Below are 27,051 nucleotides of genomic sequence, written 5' to 3'. Positions count from 1 at the left end.
TTCTTGGCTATTAATGGAATTGTTGAAACCCATGTGGTTAGTCTGAGGTTATGATGGTCCAAGTAAGGTTGATCATATGGGTGAGGTAGGAGATGGAGTCATGAACTGAGAAGCCAAAAGGACTTCAAGTAAGGCCTGAGCAAAGGAAATCAGATATGTCTAGGCCAAAGTGGAGCAATGAGAATTACTGTGGATTCTCTAGTTGATGCTTTCTGTGGAAATTCTGAAATTAGAGGGATAAGAGTGTAGGCATATGGAAGGCAGAGGGCCCCACTAACAGACTAGAATACCCATAGTGACTATTCCTCTGAGGGGAATGAAGACAAAGTAGCTTCCACATTTGGTATTGGAAGGGGATGTAAAAAGGTTGCAACAAGGCTGGCCCCAGTGACTGAAAATTTGTTGTGCTACTGACAGAATTAAGACCAATCATGAGATATCAAGAAAGACCAGCCGAGTGTGCTAGACAGTTTTTTCCCCAGAAGATGCCCTGCAATAAAAAAAGTGATGCAAGTCTACTGCACTTTGCCAAACCCCTATGGCCTAGACACAGTAATGGTAGGATTTGGTGTAACCCTGCTTGCTGATGTACCTATGTGACAGATAAGTCTGATTTAATAGCTATCACCCTATTAGGGAGAGATGCCTGATGCAATGATGTCACAGATGTAGTGGGAGAGGAGTGTGTCGATGTCAAAGCCAGTGGTGGAGAGAGCTTTCACCTGCCTAAAGACTTTGGGGTCCAAAGAAGGGCCAGCTTCTTTTGGCTTCCTCTTTCTAGACTATCTTTTCCCTTCTCAATTTGTTTATTTTTTCTCACTTCTTCACATAAGATGGAGAATCTGAAGTTGGGGTGGGGAGCCTTTAATGATCAGCTTGTCTGGCCGATCAGCTAAAGTCCTGGGTCTGAAACTCTTGCAGGTACTGCAGTCAGCATCTAGATGATCTGGTTCCAGGCACACCACTCACAAGTCACAAGTGTCCTGGGGAGGAATTTTACAACTGCATTTTGTACATTTATTAAAGCTCTTACCCATAACAGAAGTAGAAACAAGCACATAACAGATTACCAGGAAATTACACAATTCTAATGATAGTAACTTTGAATACTAGGAAAAACAGCAACCAACAACTAAATGTAGAAACACAGAGGACTTTTTTCTTTTTTTAGTAACAAGTACAAAAGAGCGTGACATTAGGCCCAAAACTAAAAGGTCACAAAGGAGAGAAGGTAAACTTAGAAAGTTTAAACAATATTGCATCAAGTGAAAACATCAAGGGAAAAAAAACTTAACAGTAGTAAAACTCTGAATATACAAATAAAGTTCTGAAAATTATCAAAAAGATAAGATGAAACACTTAAATGGCACTGAGATTATCCATTCACAATGATGGCTAACAAGATCTGAGATAGTCTTAGTGCTAGGGGATTATGGGAAGAAAAATCTAAAGGAGCTTGAGACTAGGACCACTTGCAGTTAGCCAGACTGGATCCAACAAGCAGCTCAGTATTCAACAGATGGTCAAATGAAATAGAATTACTCTTTCATATGAAGATTTGTTCAGGTGGATACCTATGCTACCAGTTATCTTTAGCACACTCTTGACCACATATTCTTTTTGGATGTAATAATCCTTAACTTGCTGGTTAAACAAGTCTACTGGTCTGATCACTTCTTTGCCTGTTATGGTCTCTTAACCTCATGTTCTCCCCCATCCCAATATAAGCTGATGGTGTATGACTTTGTATAAGGTTTCAGCATCTTTATTTTTGTAAGAACCTCACCAGAATTGCATTTGAATGGTAGTGCTGGGAGTTCAGACAAGTTAGTTCATGACTATAACAAGTTATTGATTGCTACTCTAGACTTGCTGACTCCTAACTTGTGTGTGCTCCCTCCAAAGCACACAAGCCATGGGGCTTCACTCTGAGATGCAAGGAATCTTCAAGTTGGAGACGTGGGTTTCTGGAATGATAGATCTGAACTAAGACAGCATTATGCTCACTAGAGGTCTGAGATCTCCTGTAAAATGACAGCTTTTCTGCACAGGGATAGCATTGCAGTGGCAAACTGGTCATATTCCTTCAGGTCATGGTCCAGCCTCATCCTGACAGGTTGGATCCCTTTTCCTTTGTCACTGATATCCCACTAAATGTCCATGTGCAGCCTGGCTTGTTTTCACATCAGGGTGGTTTTTCACTGACAAGCGACTGCCATCATTATGTCAGCACTAACTCTTGTACTGCCTCCTGTACCTCCTTAAGCCAATTTGCTCTTCTCATCCCATTAAATGGTCCAGCTAAATCCTGCCATCCCTTTATGGGAAGAGTGGCCTTGGAATCTTCATCCCTTAAAAATCAGACTCCCTTACTCTACTTTTTGCTGTCCAGAGGAGTAGCTAAATCATACTGTAGCCACGCAGCTGGGCCCTCCCTCTCCAGGAAGAGAATTAACTCTTTGGTCTACATCCTTTGGGATTGCCACTTCCAACAAATGAACATGGAGATGAGAGCTGAGGGGATGGTATGAAATGTATAGCTAGGATAGAGGTTTTAAGGGATTTTCCATCCCTGTATCCTCACTGGGAGGATTAGGCACGACTGTGACACGCATCTTCTCCCATGGCACCAACTCATGCTCTTCCTCCCCAGCCAATACTGGAATGGTAGACTACTAGTAATGAGAGCCATGTTTAAGTCTCCATTACGGCATTTCCCAACTGCCATCAGAAATCCTAGTCCCTCCCCCAATATGGGTGAAGTACTGTAAGCCTCTCACCCCCTCCCCCAGCTTCTCCAGTGTCCATGCCACTAATCAAATTCAGTTTGGCTGAGTATTCCTTTTGACACAGAAGACAGAAGCTGATACTTTATTTTTTATTTATTTAATTTATTTTACATTTGTTAACCAGCATGGTCTGACTGGGCACAGGTCCATTTTCAGCAGAGGCCCAGTGAGAAAAGCTCCACAGTAAGTACAATTTTATACAGTATGTTAAAATACAGTATACAGAGAATTTTCAAACAATATGTTAAAATACAGTACACAGCGGAAGACGTAAGACCTATACATACAGGAAAAAATAGTTACACATGGTTAACAGAATAAGAATATAAATTCAGTCAGCATTAGAAGACCTAGACTGTAATATATATTAGTGTAGGTGTATTAGGAAGTGAGGTATATAGGTGGAATAATTTGAGGACTTATGTAATACATGGGCCTAACTACTTATTCTTTAAGTGTGTTCCAAGTGAGTTTTTACAGTGAAAAGAGGTAGGGACAGAAATCAGTTAAGCAGAGATCACTTCTAAGTAGATAAGATACAAGTTTCATCCACTTTTTGTAGTGTACTGAATTCCTTATAATAACCTCATATCAGATTTAAGTACTATTTAACTAACAGCCTAGAACCATGTTCTCCATGATTGTTGATATTCACCTGAATGTTCTGTGTTAATTTGTTCACTTGATTTTGCCATCCACCTTGATGTCTGGATTTGTTTGATCTATTTTAAAGGAGCTTTTGCCTACTGCTGTCCTCATAAATTCATATCTGGTGCATAAGGGATCAACCTACCAAACAGTGTGTACATGTAAGCCAAAAGTTGAAAATACACTTTCAAAAGAATTCTCAAGAATAATAGGTGAAAGAAATAGCTTTCTATCCATATTATCATGTAATGTAAATGGTCTTATGGGTTTAGATAAAAAGTAATGAGAATTGAATTATATTAAGAAATATAGGTCATAAACAGCAACGTTCCAGGAAAAATATTAGGATAGAAATTAGCATGTGAATTTGACAAAGGATTTCAGGGTGGACATTCATAGGTTCATAGGTGTGTACTAGGCTAATGGCCCTGGAGCCTTTACAAGCCTGGCCCAAAATAATTGCCCAGGCACAGTGCCACCCGATGTTAGTTCACAGTGCCTCTATCCAGTAGGGCAACTGGAGTGATTCCTGGGGTGAATTTTGTTACCCATCCTCTTCTTCTTCTTTCAGCTTTTCCCGGTTAGGGGTCGCCACAGCGGATCATCTGTCCGCTCATGACTGGCAGTGGAGTTTTACAGTGTCGAGTTGCCAGCCCGGCGCCCAACCTTCCACAGAAGGCACACACATATACACACTCACACCTAGGGCCAATTTAAAGTGTCCACTCCACCTACTGTTACCCATCCACTCATCAAAATTTCTCTTAAAGAGGGCCAGCAAGGTGCTCTAATTGACATGAATGGGAAGCTTTTTACAGAGTAAGGGCAATCTTTGGGAGATGAACCTGTCCCTCCAGTATGTTCTGTTAATTGTGGTAATGAGGTTGTGATCTCTGGAGTCTGTAGTGTGGGGGGATTGGGGTTTCTTTAGGTGTAACATTTCACGTAGGGCTGGGTCAGACATGGCTTTGTAAGTCAAACAGAGATCACTTCTAAGTAGATAAAGAGACTGAGAAAAGCTGAAGTTTCTGGAGTCTGTCCATGTAGGACATGTGTCTAAGGCCTAGGATCGTTTTTGTGAGGTGCTTTTGTGGCCTCTCCAGCTGTTGTAGGTGTCTGGTCAGGTACATGCCAAACGGGGCATTATATTCAATGATGGTCTAATGAGGGATGAGTAAAGAGGGATGATTACCTCTTTCTTCCTGAATGTGAAACCTTTGGTTATAAGATGTGCTACATAGGAGGACTTTCTGACCACAGTGGCAATGTGGTGGTCAAAGGTGAGGTGGCTATCGACCTGGGTGCCCAGATCTCTAATGCCCCCTTCAGTGTTCAGTGGGCTCCCATCAACATGGTAATTCGTGGGAACTGAGTTTTTTCCAAAGGAGATGACACATTTTTTGGCGTTAACTGTCAGGTCATGGTTCCGACACCAGTCATTGGTCTCAGACAGGCCCTTTTGTAGGATGTCTACATCACTTGGGGAGTTGATAATGACTCCTAGCTTGCAGTCATCAGTGAACTTGGTAAGCCAGAGTCGTCCTGTGTTGGCCTGGACTTCTGAGAAGTAGATGCCAAACAGAAGAGGGCCCATGACCAAGCCCTGTGGGGCTCCACTCATGACTGGTCGACAGAAACCACATCTTTCACTCTGTGGGCCCTGTCTGAGAGCCAATTTGCAGCCCACCCAGTGATGGAAGGATTGATGCCTAGTTTGGTGAGTTTATCAATGATACCCGAGTGGGGAATGGTATCAAAAGCCTTGGCCAGGTCGAGGTAGGCTGTATGCACTGCCTTACCTTCATCCACAGCCTTGGTGACTGCCTCGAAGAAGTCAACCACATTTGGCAGGCAGGATCTCCCCTTGACAAAGGCAAACTGTGTGCGGTCAAGAGTTTGGAGATTGATCTTTGTTAAGTAGGTCCATGACGATGCACTCTATATTTTTGCATACCCAACTTGCCAGGCTAATGGGGTGATAGTTTCCACGGTCTGTAGTTGTTTCCCCTTTTATGGAGTGGGATGACTGTAGCATTTGTTAGGGACATAGCTTGAGGTAAGGCTGTGACTGAACAGGGCACACAGATGTGATGCCAGTTCTTTTTGTAGCTCATGTAGGATGCAACCAGGGATATTTTATCAGGTCCCATGGATGCTGTATTCTTGGCTTTGGACAATGCAGTTTAACCTGTGCTGCAGAAATGGTGGGTACCAGGCTTTCTTCTGGTATTGTGATAGGGCCCTTGGGGGGGTAGGGGTAAAGTTGGCACTGAATCTGTTGGCCAGTATGCTGGCTATATCTGTTGGCTCAGTACAGGAGGTGCCACTGCGCAATAACTCATAGCAAATCTGGGTATTGCCTTTGAGGTTTATGCCACAGAAGGCTTTGTGGTTGTTTTTGGTGTCAGCTGCAAGTCTGCCTTCATAGCTGGCTTTAGAGGATTTGATAAGAGATCAGCTTTTTGTTGAGACTGATAAGGGAGATTTAATAGTCTTGTGACTTCATTTTTTTCTGCAACAGTTTCTTCCTTCTGTTGCAGAGTTTATTGATGGCTGGGGATGACCAGATTGGCTTCCTTTTCTTGGAGGAGAGCGTCTTAGTTCTATATGATATGGCAAGGTCCATGCATTTGTGTACGTGCTCATACAGTGCACTGGTGTATGATCTGGCAGTGATGCAGCTATCTTCCATTGGCATGGGTGCTGAGAAGTTAGCCACCTCTGTTTTTAGGAGCTCAAAGTTAGCTTTAGAGACATTTTTCAGGGTGTTCACCTTAGCGGGGGGGGTGTAGGTGAGATGTAGATTTCCATGGTGATCAGTTTGTGGTCGGATTTAACCAGGGAAGAATTGACTATAGGTGTGGAGCAAGTTTTTCCCATGTTGGTGATAACCAGGTCGAGGATATTGCTTCCTCTAGTGGGGGTCAGAATGAGCTGGTCCAGGACACTGGAATTGGTAAATTCAAAAAAGTGTTGGGCCTATACATTGTACTTGAATAGTTTTCCCAGTTGATGGAAGGGCAGTTGAAGTTGCACAGTATGAGAGTATTGGGTTGGACCTTGATAGATTCCAGGGTGCTTAGGAACTTGGAGTAAGAGTCTAGGGACATGTTTGGGGCTCTGTAGCAGGCTATGACTTTTATCACCATCTAATCCAGTGTTAGTTGTACCTGAAGCATCTCGGATGCATTATGCTGGACTACCAGTCTAGAGATGTGCGTATCCTTTAAGAATATGGAGACACCACCACCTTTGGAGCTTCCGGACGTATTCTGGGGCTGAAAAGTATGGAATGAGTTGTAGCATAGCCTGGGAGAGCAGGGATGCTTTCTGCCTCTTTAAAGGACTCTGTTACAACACAGATGTCAACATTCTCCATTTTGAAGATAACTTTGTGCGAGTACATCTTGAGATTTAGACTTCTAGCATTGAGCAGCTTGACCCTCAGATTGCATTTGTTTATAGCAGTTACGGTGGAATTTTCATCTTTAGAACACTGCCTAAAAAAGGCACTATAGGGGTGGCAAGAGCCCTGGCCAGTACCCAGAACCCCAGGGGTGACAGATGCAGGCCATCTCTGGCAAAACATTGAGGTCTGTCGATCATGTTGTCCCAGGCAGATAGATACAGGATCCCCTTAGAATGACACCAGAAACTTAGCCAATTGTTGAAGTGAATCATTTTCTGCTCGTACTGTGGTATCATTCTGGGTGAAGTGGTAGTGTAAAAACAGGAATGCAGGCAAGAGGGCTTGAGGCATGCACACAGTAGTAGTTTCCAAAGTTTATTCTTCAGACTTTGCTTCAAACAAATGATAAAAACAATAAAATTCAGTAACCATAAAGTGGTCTGATGAAGTCTCACTAAGGGGTGAGACGAAAAGCGCTTTATGGTTACTGTTTATTGTTTTTATCGTTTTTATCTTGCCTGCATTCCTGTTTTTGCAGTTACCTGTTTCAGTATTCCAAGTCTGTGAAGTGGTAGTGTATGTTGCATGCTGTTCAGAATGTCCAACATTTTATGTTGGAACAATTGAGTGGAAACTATCCCAGATGATTTATGAGCATATTTATGACATCTCCCACAGTAAGGATACAAAAGCACTATTTAAGCACATTAGTAAATTTCCTACCCACAGCTTTAAATTTCTGGTAATGTAGCAGGTCATTAAAGATCCCTTGGGAGGACTGTGGAAACTAGTCTTAGAAAATAGAGAGACCTGGTGGCAAATATATCTGAATGCTGGATTCCCCCCGGGGCTAAATGAAATGATTTCCATCAATAGCCTCCTCAAATTAAAAACATATGATAGTTAGTTTATAACATTTGTATTAACATGTAAATATGTATATATATATATATATATATATATATATATATGTATTTTTTTTTTTAAACAAAAGTAAGAAATATGGTTTAGAATTAATTAATTGTTTTTTGCCATTTATGATTTTCAATTTTTTGTTATGGATCTGTTATTGGCTGCTGCTTTGTGTGATGTTATGTAATTTCAATATACAAGTGTTGTTTAATGTATGGAGGTTCATCTGAAGAAGTTTGGTAATTTAATCAGATGAAAGCGCTAATAAATTGTAAAATTCACTTTTGCCTTTTTATTTGCTGACAACCAGTTGGTTTTTATTTGGTATCATTCTGGGTGATGGTAGAATACTGCTCAGGGCTAGGGTCATACCTGCCTGGGCCACATAATCCGAGAGTTCGATCACATCTCTTTTCATGTAGATCAGGGAGGTATGTCTCAAGTCATTCACACCCACATGGATAATGATTGAGTCATATTTGTACTTGTTGTGGAATGACCTGAGTGCATGTCTTATGTGGCGGATCCTGGCACCTGATAGACAACTGGCTGTCACCTTCTCCTTGTTCAGCCTAGTGAGTGGGACATCAGTGTGCCTCACAATTGAGTCTCCTATGATTAGTACCATTGGGCAAAGTGTTTTGCCTTAAGGGCTTAGGTTGAGGGGCACACTGTGGTGGTGAGCTGTGTGTTAGGTGGTTGATACCTTGGGCCAGCAGGATATCAAGACCAAAAGGAAAAAGGGAGCAATACTGATTACTATAGGAACTCCAGTAGTAATGGGGGGGGGGACAATAGTAAATTTGTGGTAAAGGGCTATTAGCAGGGAAGCACTTGTATTACAACAAAAGCTGCTAATATGGAGCTTCAGAAATTTTTTTGAGAAATAATCGTCCCTCAGCAGAGAATATTTATGGGCAGGGACTGAAACTTAACTTGCGATAAAAGGATTGTATCAGGGGACCTATAAGAGAAAATACAGTAAAAGGAGGAAGCCTTCCGAAGAAATATATCTGAATATCTCATATGGAAAATGTGAATTCAGTAGGAGGAACTCAGTATTTATATATTTCCCCAAGGTACAATAACTGGGCCAGACTGAATAGAAGTTGTGTTTCACAGGAACATGTGCATTTAATTGAAAGCCTCAACACTTCCCAACAATTTTAGATTACAAATGATAAAAACTAAGAAAGTAGTAGCCTAATGAAGTAAAAATGGGACACTGTCACTTTCCAAGTTACCTGTTAAAAAGAGAGGAATTGAAGGAATAGGTAGTGACTTGAGAGTTAATAGGGACTATCAAAGTTTCTTCAGAAGGGATGGCTTGTGAGTGGGATACAGTGAAAATGGAGTTAAAACACGGTTTAAATGTATAAATAAGTAAAGCATATGGGAAAGAAGTAAAAGGAATTATTTAAAAGGTATGACAAAAGTTCAAGTATTGCAGAATAAGGGGAATCCTCTGCAGCTGTTCTTGTGCTGTGAATACTAAACGGAAAATAAGGGTGTATTTGGAAAATATGCATGAATTTAGAAAGGTTGCTGTTAAGTAGCTATTCCTGATAATTCCAGACCATAAAAGCTTAGTACAATGTCTTGGGCAACAAAGCAGAAAGGGCTGCTGCCAAATTTAGGGAACTCATGACAAAAAAATAACCAGAGATCCTAAACAGCTATTGAGATATTTCAGAAATTTTATGAAAATTTGTATGTAACAGAGACAAGTGGAAATCAAGAGAGGGTAGAGATGGGAATTATGTGTACTAATCTATGCCAACATTAAAGGAAGCCAACACTTGATTAATGGCTAAGAGAAGATACAAGAAAAATGGAAAGGTATGCTCAACATGGTAGTTTCCAGGGGCAGATGTTATTCTTGTGAAGAGTGGAAGGAAGAAAGTGATAAAGGCCTGGAGGTTTTATTTAACTATATTTTAAAATGGGGGTTGGGGGGCAGCTTCTTTGAAGAAGGATATGGTGGCTTTATTTCCCAAAAAGTATAGAGAGTCTTTAGACCTAGCTTCATATAAATTTTAACTATAATGATTAACTGTTTATATCTATACTAAACAAAGGAACGGGAAAGGTGTTGTCAAAACTGACAGTTATGGATCAATGTGATTTTGTAGAGAAGAGGCAAACAACTGACATTAACAAAACAACAATGACCCAGATGGAAACAGAAATTAAAATGCTGCTATTGTTGGTGGGTCTTAATGTAGAGAAAGCATTCAACAGAATCAACTACGATTTCATGAGTACAGCAATGACAGCATTTGCATTCTCTAATGCAATAACAGGGTTAATTATGATATGTAAAGGGTCAGAGGCAAGAACTAAAATGGAAGGGTTCCACTCCAAGTTGTGTTTGAACAGAGGAACAAAGCAGGGGTGCCCTCTTTATCCATTTATTTGCTTTATATTTTGTGCAAATGGCAGAGAAAATATCAGACTCTCAAATTCAAAGATATAAATGGTATTGTAATCAAGAAATATTAGCTTTATTTGCAGAGGATATTTTGCACTTGAAAAATTAAGAAAGGACATTTCAGAGTAGTCTTTCTGGGATACAGACATAATGAAGACATAAAGACTATAGCCCAGGTCACAATACCAACTCTGCCCTTCTCTCCTTCTTACATTCTGTCAATTTAGCCCGTGACTCTGGTAATATGGTATCCTGTATTCTGCTGGACTTATCTAAAGCTTTTGATACCATCTCCCATACTCACTTACTAAACCATCTCTCTAATCTCAACCTCTCCCAAAAAATTTTTTCATGGTTCTCCAGCTATCTTTCTGACAGGTCCCAAGCCGTAAAATGGGGCCAGGCCACCTCCAATTTCCTTCCTACACCCACTGGAGTACCCTAAGGTTCCATACTTGGCCCATTGCTATTCAATATCTTTATTAATGACTTCCACAAAGCCATACCCAATACCAAAATTGTGCAATACGCTGACGATTCCACTTTGATCTGCTGCGCCACTAACCAAACAGAGATCCAATTTCTGACACAAACTGCCTTCTCAACCACTGAAAACTGGATGCTCCAAAATCACCTCTCACTAAATGCCAACAAAACTAAGATCCTTCTATTCTCTCCCTCAAAATCCTCCCCTCTTGATAAAAACTCACTTCAAATTACTAGCCTTAACAACTCCACTATTGAGATCGTACCCTCCGCCAAACTTCCTGGTGTCACCATTGATGATCACTTAAAATTTAACACTCATATCCAACTAGACATCAAGAAAGCACACATAAAACAAGGCCTACTTTACAGAAACAACCACTTCCTCTCTCCTACCACCAGACTAACTCTCGCCACAAACTATCTCCTTCCCTCTCTACTGTATGGCGCTCCTCTGCTCACTAATTTATCTTCCACACTTACTTCCAAACTGGAAGTATGTTACAACAAAATCACCAGATTTGTCACCAATGCCAAATCCTCCTCTCATCACTGCACCTTGCTTCACTCATTAAACTGGCTTGAACTCCCCAATCAACTTGACTTTCTCCAAATCACCACAGCCCACAAATTATTGTTCCAACCCACTAACTGCCCTGCACTATCCAATATACTACAACCATATAACCCCCTCAGATCCCTTAGATCTACCCACCAAAACATGATTACCGTTCAAAAACCCAAGTGCCCAGCTGGTCAGCTTCTGTTATCCTTTTCCCTAGCTAAAAAATGGAATGCTCTGCCCTCCACACTGAGGACCTGTGACAACCTTAATAACTTTAAAACTCAACTTCATTCATACCTCTATCTAAACAGGAAATGCAACTGTACTCTTCAGCCCATACCTCTCAAGCTCTCCTCCCCCCGTTTACTCCTGGATAACCTTTTTACCTTCCTAACCTCGCTCTCAAATATAGATTGTATATGCAACTAAACAGTAAAATCTAGCTATTATGCTATATGCCTGTCTTTTTCTCCTGAACAAAACTGTAATTGTTTGTTTTTTTTCCTTTTTGAATGCAACCTGTTGCTTGTAATGCAAACTGTCTTTGAAACTATTCATGTAAGTAAACTTTGTGTTGTGGAGTGTTTCTCCCCGGGCCTCCACTGAAAATGGGCCCCCCAAGCCCAGTAGACCTCCCCGGTCATCAAACTGGAATAAATAATAATAATATATAGCAGTAAACTATATACCCACACATCAATTGGTTAAGCAATATCCAAATTTATGTGGACATAGGATGCTGTATGTAGGCATATGGATTAAAAAAGATTTGGTTATGGCAACTAAGGACATGTGGGAAAACACTAAACCAAAGATAACATAAAAATAAAGAAAATAGTAACTCTTGATTATGGATTTGGATATGAAGATCAAGACATAAGCAGTGAAAATGTTTTAGGCCCTTTAGTTTTATACACAAAAGTCAGGCAAATTTTGTGTCAAACAGAGGAGAAATTGTTGATTAATAAAAGTTTGAAAGAATTTATTGGGAGGGAGCAAGAGTTAAGTGGGATAAGTTTATTCTCCTCATAGAAAGTACAGTTGTGCAAGATGTTACCATAACAGTAGATGTCCCTCTATTCACTGTTGCATTATTCCTAACTGAAGGTATCTCTTCCCAAGGATAGCTCAACATCTGGACAGCATACCAAAGCCTTTATTACTGACAGGCACTGTTCTAAGTATGCTCCCCATGCAAGGTGTACGGCATAAGGGCGACATACAGATGCACAGAACTGAAAAATCCACAGGAAGAAAAGAATATCTATAGGGACAATGAAGAACATGTACATCCAAGGAGGAGAAAAGGGAGCAGAGTCCCTCAGCCAAGACAGCTAGAAAGAACAGGCAAGTACAGAGGGGGCAGGATGGAGGGAGCGAATACTGCAACAGTGAAGAGAAGGACATCTACTGTTATGGTAAGATCTTACATAACTGTACTGAGTGGCAGGCAACTTGAGAGCTGGAACTCAACAGGGAAAGGACAGATGCCTTCCCATCAGAGTCAGGAAGATCAGAAATAACCTGAGAAAGGAGGAACAAAACATACCTAGTCATATGAGTCTGGTAGTTAATGGCCCTACAAGATAAAAGTGGCATCAGTATAAACTTTCATGCCCAGTTTCTCTATGGCCCTACTAACCACATCAGAAGGAAGTAACTTGGTAGACGTCAACAACTTGGAGGGTTTATCCGAAGTGACAGATACTACAGAAAGATCAGTAGAAAGGCATTTATACAAAAATATACATTCATCAGGCACCTTGTAAAATCTGTCAGGTTTCTTGGGAGCAGGGGGCTGCAAATCAGCAGCCAAAGAACCTACTGAAAAGGTACCCAGGAGGGCAGTCAAAACAGGGAGAACAGTAGAAGGTTTGGGAGACTCCATCTGAAGGAGCTCAAAATACATTTTCTGGACATCAGAAACCTGACAGAATTACATCATATGGGTAACAGTGTCCCCAAAGATAGCTCCTGTAAAGGATAATCTGGACTAAGAGAATCTTCCTCCTCTGAACCATAATCCAAGGGAGAAGAGATGTGAACAATAGGCTAAGGATTCTTTCCCAGAGTCCTGATCTTCAGAGAAATCCAGTTCCCAAGGTCTTTTAACAAGAGTGGAAGACTGGGAAGGAAGAGACAGAGACACAGATACCCCTTGAGGAGGCGTTAAAGACATTAAAGCATTAAACAACCACCGAGTAAAATTCTGCCATTAATACTGGGGAGCTTTAGCTGCTAGTGAAATATGCTTGGTTTTGTTTCTTTTTCTGCTTGATGTCGCAAAAAACACCCTAGGTGGGTCTGACCCTTGGTGACACTCAATAAGCACAGTAGGGATCTTCTCCCTCACTAACATATGTGGAATCCCCCTTGGTCCCTCAGATGTAATCAGCTGAGGTCCCCCCCCCTCAACCTCTGAAGCAGATGTGTGCAAAGCCTGCAAAGACATGCTAGAGGCTGAATCCACACTGGCCTCCAGTGGGGATCATGACAGAGGAATCCAAAGCAACCACTGGACGATCTCTGGGCTTTCACCAGCCAAAAAAAGAGATGCCCCGGGAGGCTGGACAGCAGCTATATCAGACTGAAGTTTTTTGGCCTTTTTCTTGGCAAATGGCTGACCCTTGGGATGGGAAGACTCCATCATAGCACCTTGAGCCAACAACCTATGACTTTGGTTTTCAAGTAAATATATGAGGAGAGACAACTACATGGGGTCATAGGGAAGAAAGCATGACAGAACACTGTGTATGGACATGGGAAGCACCCAAACAAAACAGGCACTGGTTGTGATGATCTTTATGGGGAATCTGACTCCCAAAGTTGCATTTTCCCTTTCTGTATGACATGAAACCAATCAATACTAAGAAAGCAAAAAATCTGTCATCCAGAAGCAAAATATAACCAAAAACAACAGCAACAACTGGAACCAAGGAAGAAATGAATATACTTTTAGCGTACAAACAAATTTATTACACTTTCGTCATGCAACTTCCTCAGAATACACACTAACAAGCATAAAATCAGTTTAAATACATGTCACTGACCAATAAAAATACATTAATTAACCTGATACAAACCTGTTTGAAATAACATTATCTACAATATTAAAACCAACTTATCTGATAATATCTGACACGGGATAACCTATAATTCATCTATTTAAACGCACTCTATGACTTTTTAAAAAAACATTTAACATTGATAACATTAAGTCCAGTTTTTTTTATCCAATTCTAATCTGATTTGCCAGTTTCCCTTTGTTCAAGATAGGTCTTGTAATCCCCCACCCCTCAAATCTAAGTCCTTGTTCTAAAACAGAAAAGAGAAATTTGTTATAAGTACATGTTTGTGTATGTCTAAAAAGAGCATTTTTTATCTTTCTTTTTAATACTATAAAAATGTTCTCTTATTCTAACATATAATTCTCTAGTGGTCATCCCTATGTAAAATGCTATGCATCCACTGCATACCCTATATAATACACAATCAATACTAAAAAAACAAATAAGGAGATGCCACAAAAGGGCACTCATCTGAAAAAAAATGGCTTGATAAACCAGCACAGATGTTCAATGATGGTGTTTAGACTGGCAGCAAAGTAGTTTTGCGTGTGTGTGTCCATACATCACCTTTATGCCCTAATGCCTTGCTTGGGGAGCATACATCTGATTTACAGTGCCTGTCAGTATTAAAGGCTTTGGTACACTGGCCAGATGTTTGGCTATCTTGGCAAGAAATCCCTTCAGTTAGGAACATCGCAACAGTGATATGAAAGGACATCATGGTGTTTTAGGATTACTTGATTTGAAAGGATGCATTAGAGCTACTCAGTTAAGGTTCATATACACAACAAAAGCAGAACGTTGCAAATCACATGGAAAGAGATGAACAAACAAGAGGGGTTAAGAAATAAGGACAGTGGGATTTTGGATGAAAGTAGCAGAAAGAATTCCACAAACTAAGACAAGAGAATAGAGAAAGTAGGTTTTGCCAGTAGGTATGACTGCAAGGAGTATAAAAAAAATAGGTAAGAGGGGTCTGAAATGTATTGTAGAAAATTAGCAAAGGAGCCAACATATTGGGAGCAAATAACTAGAGACAGCAACATAATAAAGTAGAAGGAGACCAAACAGTAGTCTGGACTGCAGTTTAGAGACAGTCGTCTTCCCTTCCATGGATCAAAGTATAGCCAAAGAAAAAGGGATAGGAGAGTGCTAAGTGAAAGACCAGCTCCGACAGAATTTTTAGTGGAGTCTTGAATAGAAACTACTGTTAAAGGGATAATTGGTAGAGCATATAAAATACTTCATGGTAACTACAACAATCAAACAGAGGAGGTTAGAAAAGATTCTGAATCGAAACTGGAAAAGCAATTAATCTGAAAGCAACAGTGGGATAATTATCTGACTGGCTCCTAACTATGCAACAAGGTTTAGAAGGTTAATGATTTTCACTTGGAAGTGCATGCATAGGTATTTTTAAACACAAAGCAGACTTGAGATTTATTCCTCAGGTAAACAGCAAATTTTGGTGTTATGATAGGAAAGAGACAGGTAACTGGGAATGTGACTTTTCCAGAGTGTAACAAGTTGGCAGAGTTTAATAATTCTCTACAGAGTACTCTGTCAGAAATGTTGAAGCAACATATGGTTGTAACTAAGGAAATTATTCTACTGAGCTGGGATACAAGATTCAAACAGTCTAAATATATTATGGCCTTACAAAGTTTAATGTTATTGGCTGACAAACTGTAATTGAAGTATTGAATATTGGAAAGGAGTTTAAAGAACTGGATGTATGATCTTTATAAAAGCGAAGCTACACTTTACCTAGAAATAAATGAAATTTATGAACACATGCAGAATGATGTTCAGGTGGAGAATGAGGTTTAAGGGAATGCAGGACTTCAGCAATTAATATGAAGTTATAGTGAATGCAAACTATTGCAAACACAAACTGCATGAAAATGCAAATATGGTTTGCTTTCTTTTGCATTACCATACGTCTGTCACCTTTTAAAATATATTTATTAAAGATGTTTAAAAAGAGGGATGACGCTGATAACCTCCCCTTGCTCCTATACATTCAAGCTTTTTCTTTGATACTCTCATGACATCCTGATATCCTCTTCTGGATCTCACCCAATGGCTGTACTACTAGCACTTAATTGGCCCACTCATTTCAGGGTAATGGAAGATGGGCATTCCCAGGCACTCCAAGAGCCTTATGACCTATTGTTCTTGTCCAGGAACCCCAATCATGTTCCACAAGGTGCCGAGTGATAGACAGTATGCCAACTTGCTGGTCCAGAGAGGGAGGCGACAGCCTACCCACTCCCACATGGGAGCACCCCTTTCCCATTCAGCTAATCTATAGAGTTACACAATAGCAGTCTCCCAAAGGAACTATGCCTCAGCACCTTGAATTTCCTTTGGCAACTTTGTACAGAATGTAGGGTCAGCAGCCTAAAAGTCCACTACAAGGTGGCAATAAAACAGAAAGTCTCTCGATGTTCCATCAGTTCTTAAAGCTTCTCTGGTAAATATCAACTTATCTGCTGCATGTGGTCCTCTGCCTGGTCTTGTACATTACTTTCAGATCACACTTATGTAACTTGGAAGTGTCCTACTCAAAGTCTTTATGAATGTGCTCTGCAGGGATTGTTGGTCTCTCTGCACATAGATTTTCTTACCAAAGATATAATTCATGGATTTCGTCACAGCCATATGCTATTGATAATGCTTCCCTTTACATCTTGGCATCTTTCTCTTGTGCATCTGTAAATGCCCTTCAAACCACCAGCTTTACTTAATGGGTAAAACTGCCTGCTGCATAAATCAGGCCCACAGCAGCAGCAAGCCCACCTATTTGCTAGTTGCAAACACAAGCAGAAGTATCAGTTTCCTACTGTTGGATGTGAAAGTGAGCAATAGCCACTCAATCTCACCTTCACCACCTGGCACCCAAGCTGTTACTGAAATTCAGATCATTCATGTTACAGTCGAGGCCTAATTCCACTATGTCATGGAGCTAGAATAATTATGCTATATTAAGCCATTCAGCAGCTGCTGCTCTCCTCCTCCTCTTATGTTTATATCTGACCCTATAACACAACCAGCTGTATTTGCAGCAACTTCTGAGCTTTACATTTCTTGTGGAATAGCTTTTCCAAACACTTTTCATGCTGATGAAATACCAAAAGGAAACCTAAAAATCTGCATTGATCTAGTGGTGGCATATTAACATCATTTAGCTTGAAGTTTTATCTACCTTTATCTGCCACAAACTCTGGTTAGCATCTACAAATGAAAATAACTCAGTATGTGGTATTCTTCTGATATCCTCTGTAAGCAATAAATAAACATGCCCTTTACAGCATTTTATTTGGTTCACCACACTTACAAATATTGTTTTGCTTTAGGACTGCCATATTATCTCTGTAGAACTGTAGACCAAGTAGCTGTTGTGCAGAAATCAATAGACAGTCAGCTTGTAAATGCTATAACACAGCCACTGCTCTGTTTGAATGGTTTTTGGTTTAGATTGCAAAACCAAGCCTTTTTTCATAAACACAAAAGAGATATCAGTCTGAAAGCCATTTGGACAATGTATCTTTGGAAACCGACTTGCGGATTTTCTGGTCTGAGAAAGCAAAAACAATTGGTCTGATTTCCCGAACATACTTGTGAAGGTAGAATGGTAAAATCGCAACTGATGATGCACGTCCAAGCATATGTAGCATGTATTCACCTTTATTAGAAAATTTTGGAAAGAAAACTGGTAAATGAACAGATTGGTTCAAGGAAGATTCAGATGCCACATTTGGTAGAAAAGAAGCATTGGTTCTTAAAGAAACTCTACCCTTTTGAAAGACTAGATAGGGTAGTTTAGAAGAAATGGTTTGTAATTCAGAAATTCTTCTGGCTGAAGTTACTGCTACTCGAAAGACAGATTTCCAAGTGAGAGATCTGATGTTTAGTGATGCTTTGGGTTTCAAAGGTGACTGAATCAATGCCTGCAAAATAATGGTAATGTTCCAGGGAGGTACTGGGTCTCATAGGTGGCCTAAGAAGAAAAGTTCCTTTTAAGAAGGCTTTTGATATTTTTAAGGAGGCTAGGAATTTTCCAAGCCTACACAGAAACTGGAAATGGCTGCTAACTGTACCTTGATAGTGGAATAACTGGAACCAGCATGAAACAATTCTAAATAAAACTGTAGAGGAGTAGAAACTACAGCTGAGAATGGGTCTAGACCTTTAGAAAATGCCTAGACAGAAAATGTCTTCCACTTGCTACAATAAATCACGGTAGTACAATTTTTTTCTGGGAAGCAGTGAGAATGCATACTACTGAAAGGGAAAGCCTGGCATCTCTTGCTAATGCTAAAATTGGAGGAACCATGTGATTAGCATCATGGATTTCTGATCTGTAGGAGGCAATCTGGATGGGTGATAAACGAGATATTGAAAGTGGTCCAGCATCCAGTGTGGATGAACTAATAGAGACCAATAAAGAAAACCATGGTTGTCCAGGCCAAAAGAGGGCTATGAGATTTACTCGGGCTTTGCACATCCTTGCTTTCTGTATGAATTTGTTCATCAATGGAAAGGGAGGGAAGGCACAGATGGGATCCCGTGGCCAGTGATGGACAAAAACATCCCTCAGTGACTGTCACTGTGGAGGAACTTGGGCAAAATAATCCCTGCACTTGTTGTTGAGATGGAAGGCAAACAAAATCACAGCAAGGGTGTCCCAGTGACTGAATATCCCTGCAGCCACTGTTGAGTTCAGGGACCACTTGGTTGCATCAAAATACATCTGCTCAACTTGTCCACCAATAGTGGAATTCCCTGGGATGTGCAATGCTATGAGAAAACATTAAGAATGCATCGCCTATTGCCATACCCTCATGGCTTCTTGACATAATAGGTAGGAACAAGTTCCTCCCTGTTTGTTTAGATACCAGAATATCAATATATTTCCTGCCTGAACAGGTATCCCACCTCTGGGGAGAGCATCCTGGAAGGCCTGCAACACTTGGACCCACTCATCTCCAGAATACTGATGTGGAATTTTGCCTCTGTCTGTGACCAAGAGCCTCAGACAGTGCTTCCTCTGAAGTGCCCACCACCATCCTCTCCCCAAGTGGGAGGCACCCATCATCACTACTACTGCCACAGGGGGATTCCTCATGAAAGGAAGCCCTTGTGCCAATGATGGGCATGTTATCCACCAAGATACATGGTTTCTGCAAGATGGAGTGATTAATATTGAATGAAGAGGATTGTGAGTCTGTGACCACTGCATTGCCAAAGTGTACTGAAAAACTCTCATGGGATATCTTGCAAGTGAACCAACAGACTGGTCAAAGCCATTAATCCTACCATCTCCCCCTAGTCTGGCTGGGGGAGAATAATGTCTCATGAGAGTTGGAAGCTGTTTGTTGGATGGAAATCACCCTGAGAAAAGGAAGGCTAACTATTTGAGAAACTGTATCCAGGTGGCATCCAATAAGTTCTATAGTTTAAGTTGAAGTGAGATTACTTTTTTCATGTTGATGGCAATGCCCAGTTCCTGAAGCAACCAGAGCAAGAAGTATCTGTGTTGACACAATGTTAGATAGGAGGTAGCTATTAGGAGCCAATCATCCAAATATGGGAATACCTTGATCCCTAGCAGATAGAGCCATGCTGCTACTACTGCTATTATCTTGGTGAACATCCCAGGGCTGTGATGAAACCAAAGCGCAATGCCCTTAACTGATGATGACTGGCTCCCAGCCTGAAATGGAGAAATATACTTAAACAGCTCTCTATCTTTATGTGATAGTGTGTGTCCTTGAGACCTATCAAACACATCAAGGCATCCTTCCTCCTCAGAAGAGGCAAAATGGACTGAATTATGACCATTCAGAATTTTGCCTGTTTCATGAATTTATTTATATGACTCAGAACCAAACTAGGGCTGAGGTCCACTGTTTTCTTTGAAACGAAAAAGAACCTTGAATAAACTCTGGATCCTTGCTGGTCTTTTGGGGACTGGTTGGATGACTCCTTCTATGGTAACTTTGAAATTTCTGCTTCTACTAGTTTCTGCTGATTGGGTGGAAAATCAGGAACCAAGCTCTTCTGTTTTGGAAATAATGTCTAGCACCCAGGACTCTGTTATACTTTGTCAGGCTAGAGAGTACAGAGACAACTGCACACTGACTGCCTCCAGAGAGCAGCAGTTGGGGAATCTCTCAGAGGAAATGGAAAGGTTTCTCAAAAAAGGGCCCTCTGAAATCCTGATTTTACAATCTGATTCGGCCCCTGAGGCAACGTGCGATCTGATGTCTTCCTCCACCCCCAGAAGGAGGCCCATCACTAGAATTTTTTTGGTAAGATCCCTTTGACTTCCTGAGCCACATCTTGCCAGACCTCTGATTGCTAGAAAAGGATCTCTGAGGAGTGGATTCCAAAAGTAGAAAGGGTCTTACTATCTTGCTGGCTTCTAGTAAGAGTTTCCTTGACCTTAGGACTAAACAAAGTAGATCCATCATAAGGGGCATTAACAAAGCAAATCTTGAAATTTTCCACAAAGATGCATCCAAGCATGCCTGTGTACTGTAATGCAGATGCCTACTGCCCTAGCTGTGCCCTCAGCTGTAACAGGAAATCAGTTGCAGGGCCACATTAGAGAAGGACTGACATCCTGATGGCTGAGATTCCACTGTTTTTCTGGATATCTGTTGGCAGGACCCCTGAGAGAGATTTGGAGATCTCTCTGGTAAAACCTCTCTGAAATCAAGTCACATGTGCTAAATAGTTCAGTGTTCATAATGCAAAAGACCCATAAGCATACTTCTGTTTCTCAAAATGATCCAACACCTCTGACTTCTTATTAGGATGATGGCCCCTTGCTCCAATGCTTTCTGTATGAAGGTGCTGACAAGATTTTGTCAGGCTTCTTGGTGGTGGCTGCCACCTCATCAGGATCCTTCCATGCCCATTGTGCCATGAGGCTGACTAAGGGGTCAAATGGAGGTATCATCCAAGATATTGACAGGCCACAACCAAAGGCCTCCTGGACCACAGATTCTTCTTGATGGATGTACGGTGGGCTACCTTCTCTTCCATTCCATCAATTCCAAGATTTCACTGAAGGTGACATCTTCAGGAGGGAATCAGGGGATCCTTCTCCTCTGCCAAAGTCTGTGCCCTCAAAGACATACTATGGAGAGGAGTCAATGTGCTTCCACTTATACATCTGCTTTCAGTGAACAATGCCAGAAGGTTCAAAGTCAGACTGGCAGCTTATCAGATAAGCCTCCTGAGGTCTTGGTTTTGAATGTCCCTGTCTAACAGAATGAGGGATACAGCCAAGTTCGGTGCGGAGTTCAGGTGGCACAGGTCTTGATAAAGGCATCTCACCCCATGGCGTTGAAAGGATTCAAAAGCCAATGGTGCTATTGGTTCCAAAAGAATCCTCTGATGATGATATTGGTAAAGACCCTTTGGAACCAATAGGCCTGGACTCCAAAGCTGATCTTGGAGCCAAGCTACTGAAAGCTGAGGCACTAAGAGGTAGGGACGGCTCTGAGAGTCTTGGTGTCAACCCCTCCTCCCACTCCCTGGTACTGAAGACCCAGTGTCAAATGTGTCAGGGCTGACAAAAGGGTGGAATCCAAGTCAGATTTGAAGTGGAGAAAACCAATGGCTCTGACATGGATACCTCAGGGCAGATTGGCACCAAGCCAGCTGGACCCAATGGTTGGGTAGTGGTTTTCTGCTTGAGCAGTGGAACCAGGCAGGGGTGCACCTTCTTTCCCCTTTATTATTTGCATTATATTTAGAACCACTGGCAAAGAAAATAAGGGACTCAGAAATTCAAGGATATAATCAGTATGGCAGTCAAGAAAAGCTGGCTTTATTTGCAGAGGATATTGTTTCATACATGACAAAACAAGAGAGAACCATTACACATTGTGAAGCATTTTGAGACAGTTTCAGATCTTTTTAAGATACAAATTTTATGAAGCTAAAATAAAGACAATGGTAGTAAATTATTTACCCAAGCACAAATTGGTTCAGGAATATCCATATTTATGGGGACATGATAAAATCAAATATTTAGGAGTATGGATTAAAAGGATTCTGATGTGGGAGCTAAGGATATGTGGGAAGAGAATACACAAAAGATAATACAAAAACTGAGAAAATGGTACCTCCTTTATATGGATATGGATAATAAAATACAAGCAGTTAAAATGTTTTAATCCCTTTAGTCTTAGACAGGTCAGGTATATTTTCATCAACCAGAGGAGAAGTTGTGGATTGCAATTTATAAAGAGTTGAAGGACTTTATCTGGGAGGGGAAGACAGCAAGAGTCAAGTGTGATAAGCTGATTCTTCCAGTAGAATAGGGAGGACTGGGTTTACCCAAATTGAAAGGGCATTTCAGAACTACACAGTTAAGACTCCTATAAATAGCACAAGTAGAAAACTATATTCTATATTTCAAAGTGGAAAAGGATGATGATGATGAAACAGGGGAGAAGCTCAAGAAACAAGAAGAGTGGGATTTTAGATGCAGGCCTTTAAGGAGAATAATAATCATACAGAATATTATATCCACAAAGTAGCAGAAAGTATTCCAAGAACTAAGCCAACATGGGATTTGAGAAAGGAGATTATGCCAATATGGATGACTGCAATTGGAGATAAAGAGAATAGGCAAGAGAGAGCTGGAATTTACTGGACAAAACTGGCAAAGGAACCAAGGTACTGGGAGCAAATAACTGCAGAGGTAAAGATGATAGAATAGGAAGACACTAAGAATTTATTGGGACTGCAGGTTAGAGACCGTCTTCCCTATCATGGATTGATATCAGAGTACAGGCAAACAGAAAGAAATAGTGGGATCCTAAATGAAATACCAGCACTGGTATAGTTTTTAGCACAATCTAGAACAGCAACTGCCATTAAATAAAAGGAGTAATTAGTACAGCATTTAAAATATTGCATAATAACTATAAGAATCAATCAAAGGAGACCCTGCTTGATGCACTGTTGGAGATGCCGGGTGGACAGACTGGTCTGACAAGGGAGATGATTTTTCTCAGCTTTGGCACAGAATCAGAATTGCCTATGCATGGAAAGGCTTTGCTGTATCTAAAAATGATGGCTGCCAAAAAAAGCATTTACTAGAAAATGGAAATCAAAAGCTAAACTAACTATACTAGAACTAGTGAATATAGTAACAGAAAACAACTGGAATTGAGATCTTTAGAAACTGGCAGGAGCAAACTACGAAGAAAAAAGGAAATTGTGGGAAGAATACATACAAGGAAGGAATGCAGTTTAAAAGGCAGAAGGACTTAAATAAAGATGTGTAACGTTTGACTGAAAAAGATTGTGCAGATTATAAGTGATGTATAATGTTTGCAAATAGGGGTGTGTCAGTATGGTTTATGATGTAAAATGCTTGCAACTAGGATTGTGTTGGTGTGGTTTGTTTTCATTTGTATAAATGTATAACTGCCTATGTAGAAAGTGATGTTTTAATAAAGTTGTTTCTTGTTATTAAAAAAAGCCAGGAATTGAATCATTTTTGCAATGTTGCTTAGGTTGCATGATATGTGAAGTAAAATGTTGTTTGTTGTGTTAATTATAGTAGGATTACTTTTATATGAATGTGAATTTGCCTGTGTCACAAGTGATAATTCAATAAAGGTGTTTATGAAAGGGGAAAAAAAAGAAGAGGAGGGGGAGTGGTTGGTACAGTATTCTGTATGTTCAATGCTGATGGTATCTGAGCTGAATCTTACCTCTAAGGAACCTCTTCATCACTCTGTTGATGTCCTAGGTTGCAAAAGCCAAGAATGAGATGAGGAAGGTCTCCCGTCCTGCCATATAGGTGAATGTAGCCTGGGGCTTACCAGTTCTGGTGAAAACCAAAGCCAATCAATAGGCAAACAGATCCAAACAACTGATGGATCAAAGTGCCAAGGAACCTTAGGATTGGGTCCTGGAGTAGGATCTGGACCTGGTGTCCTTTTCCTTGACTTTTCTGGCTTGCCTTTATCTCTTTGTTTCTCTTTATCTATTTTTTCTTTCAATTTAAACTTTTCTGTCTCTTTAGTTTTCTTCTCCTTGCTGGGTGGCGAAGATGAAGTAGAGGGGGTTGGCTCAGTATGACGAATCCCCTTAACTATCAAGTTTTCTTTCCTCTGCTGTAGTGCAAATGTTAAAGGAAGTGCAGGCTCTTGAAATGGGGTTTCCAGATGTTCTGCCCCTAGGCAATAAACATAGTTTGTGATGAGGATCCTGCGGGAGCAGATTGTGCCCACACTCGATACATTTTTTAAAACCCAGTCTCTCTGACATATTGGCCCTTAAATAATATGAACTATCAGTCTAATAAATAACCTGCCCTCAAAGGCAAAAATCTCAGACTACACCAATAAATACTTTAAACACTATGGATACAGTAAAGTCCCCATTATCCCGAACTCAAGCAACCGGCACACCCAAGCAACCAGCATTTTTGACTGGATCATATGTTGGTATATGAGCCAATCAAAAATGGCAAAGCGGAGCCACTTCTGTTCAACAAGGAACAGCTCAGTGTTCTGCATTGAACAGAAAAGGTTCTGCTTTGCAATTTCTGACTGGCTCATATGCCAGTATATCAGCCAATCAAAAATCGCAAAACATCTCTCAAGCAACCAGAAACTACACTTAACCGGCGTCTACCAATCCTCATAGGTGCTGGTTAAGTGAGAGTTTACTGGTTAAAAAAACAGCACTGCACACTAATTAAACATTAGAACTACAACTCTATCAAAAACTGCAAACACACACTAATTTTACTATATCTACTAACTATCCTACAGGACCTAAGGAAAACACTATTCTATAGGGGTGGAGTGACAATAAGACAAAGTCTTTGGATGTAAAATAAAATTCTAAGAGCCCCTGAAGACGTGAATAAAATCTTCCACAGCAAACGAGACCTAAGGTTATTAGGTGGAGCATAAGGAGTTATTAGTGGGGGAGGAGCCAGAGCCCTGAAGCAAGATTTTTCTAGTCAGTGCTGAGGTCAGATTCAGTCAGATCTGACAAGCCACAGCTGAATCAGATGAAAATAGACAACACCAAATTTCAGCATAAATTTCAGCCAGAAATAATGCCATTAAACCCCACAGAACAGAAAAGCAAAGCAAATGAAGAATGACAAATTAAACTCTTGGTAAATATTAGATGTTAAACGTTTCCAACATGACTACTGACAGCTGTCTCTTCATTTTAAGAAGCACAGTCTCAAAGAATCCATGTTGTAATCTCAAAGACTAAAACTTAAAATAACTGTAATTTAGAAAATTAGAAATTTAATGTATTTTACCATCTTTCCTGAGGTACAGAGACCTTTTGAAGTAATAAAAGTAGTAGATGGTGTGGTAAAACATACTTTTTTTCAGAAGCCCACCATTTTGATAATGGGGGTTAAAAGTTTTTGCACATTCACAGACCCATCTCAAAAACAGCTGTAGCACCCAAATGCTTTGCAATGTAGTGAATAGTCTTAAAATATCACTGTCGGGCATAAAATGCCAGATTTAAAATATTAGATATGAATAAAATAAGACTTTTTCCTATCTTCAGAAAAATCAGAATTTCAACAGCATTTTCTCAGAAGCTCTGAATTATATAAACAAGAGGTATATTCTGTCTCTAGTGATTTGTCTACAAGACTTGTTAGACCCTCCCTCTGATTAGATTTTAACATGTGTTAAGCAACAAAAGACAGCTTAGCTATGCAGTGGAAGTAGGACTTGCTATTTACAAAATCTAGGCTGAAAGACAGACTACCTTAACGGCTTCTACCCAAATATAAAATCAGAAAAAACAAAGTAATACAATGTAGGATTAAATTTTAACACTAGATACTAAACATTTACTTCACCATATTACAGCTGAATGATATAAGTTTTAGTTTCTTACCTAGCAGTTTCTTCCAGGATTTGATGAGAGACTTTGCTAAATTGATCACTTCATCGTCAGAGCTCTGCTTCCTTACAGCATTGACAGACATCCCAATTCGGGTAGACTAAAATAAAAATTTACAAACATTAAAGGCAATGCCCTTAACTCTGATACAGCTCAATCAATCAAAATGCAATGCTCTACTTCTTCACTAATAGATTAACCATAAGTAGTAAGATGTACTGAAATTTGCATTAGAACATGCCTTGATGAATATACATTTTATAAGCTCATGCTTGATGCATAGTTGTTATTTACAGTATCAGATCATGATTGCAGAATACAACATAGTCACTCACACTTTATAAGTTCATGCTGCAATGAAAAAAAAAAAACAGAATTGTGAAGAAGTCTAACCAAATAACCACAGATGATCCATTATTTCACAATAATGCTTTCCCTGGAAGACAAACTAGACTACTCACTTAATACTTCTACTTAAAAACAAAATGGATTCAAATGTACGTAAATAAATTTACATTATTTTTAAATTTATATATTATATTTTTATAAATAACTATATTACATATATACACACACAAACACACATACACATATATGTGGTTCCCCTTGAAATCATCAACTTAACAGAACGTTGACTCACGTAACAAGATGACAACAGCGAAGGTTTAAAACAGTAAACTGCAGTGCGATCTTGGATTTGGTAAATTTAGGTGGGGGGGGGGGTGCAGGGAGAACAGCCCCCCCCCCACTTTGGTGTGTTTAATTTGTTTATGATCTTGTGTTCTTTAGTGGTGACCAAGTGGTTAGTTTCCCAG

The 27,051-nt window shown here is 40.2% G+C and overlaps 1 protein-coding gene across 1 annotated transcript in view; it reads right to left on the bottom strand.

The window, feature by feature from the left end:
- TCEA2 (transcription elongation factor A2) overlaps positions 1 to 26,344 on the bottom strand; it is an 819,513-nt gene extending 793,169 nt beyond the window's left edge. Inside the window, exon 1 of the mRNA XM_044089906.1 lies at positions 26,231 to 26,344. Within this exon, the coding sequence (XP_043945841.1) occupies positions 26,231 to 26,321 (91 nt within the window). The 5' untranslated portion in view covers positions 26,322 to 26,344. The remainder of the gene's footprint in view (positions 1 to 26,230) is intronic.
- Between the last annotated feature and the right edge of the window lie 707 nt (positions 26,345 to 27,051).

The sequence above is a fragment of the Protopterus annectens genome, chromosome 12.part0 (genome assembly GCF_019279795.1).
Source record: "Protopterus annectens isolate FY-2018-M chromosome 12.part0, PAN1.0, whole genome shotgun sequence".
Taxonomy (NCBI): domain Eukaryota; kingdom Metazoa; phylum Chordata; order Ceratodontiformes; family Protopteridae; genus Protopterus; species Protopterus annectens.
The sequence above is the reverse complement of the archived record's forward strand: the minus strand, read 5'-3'. Positions and strand labels throughout refer to the sequence as shown.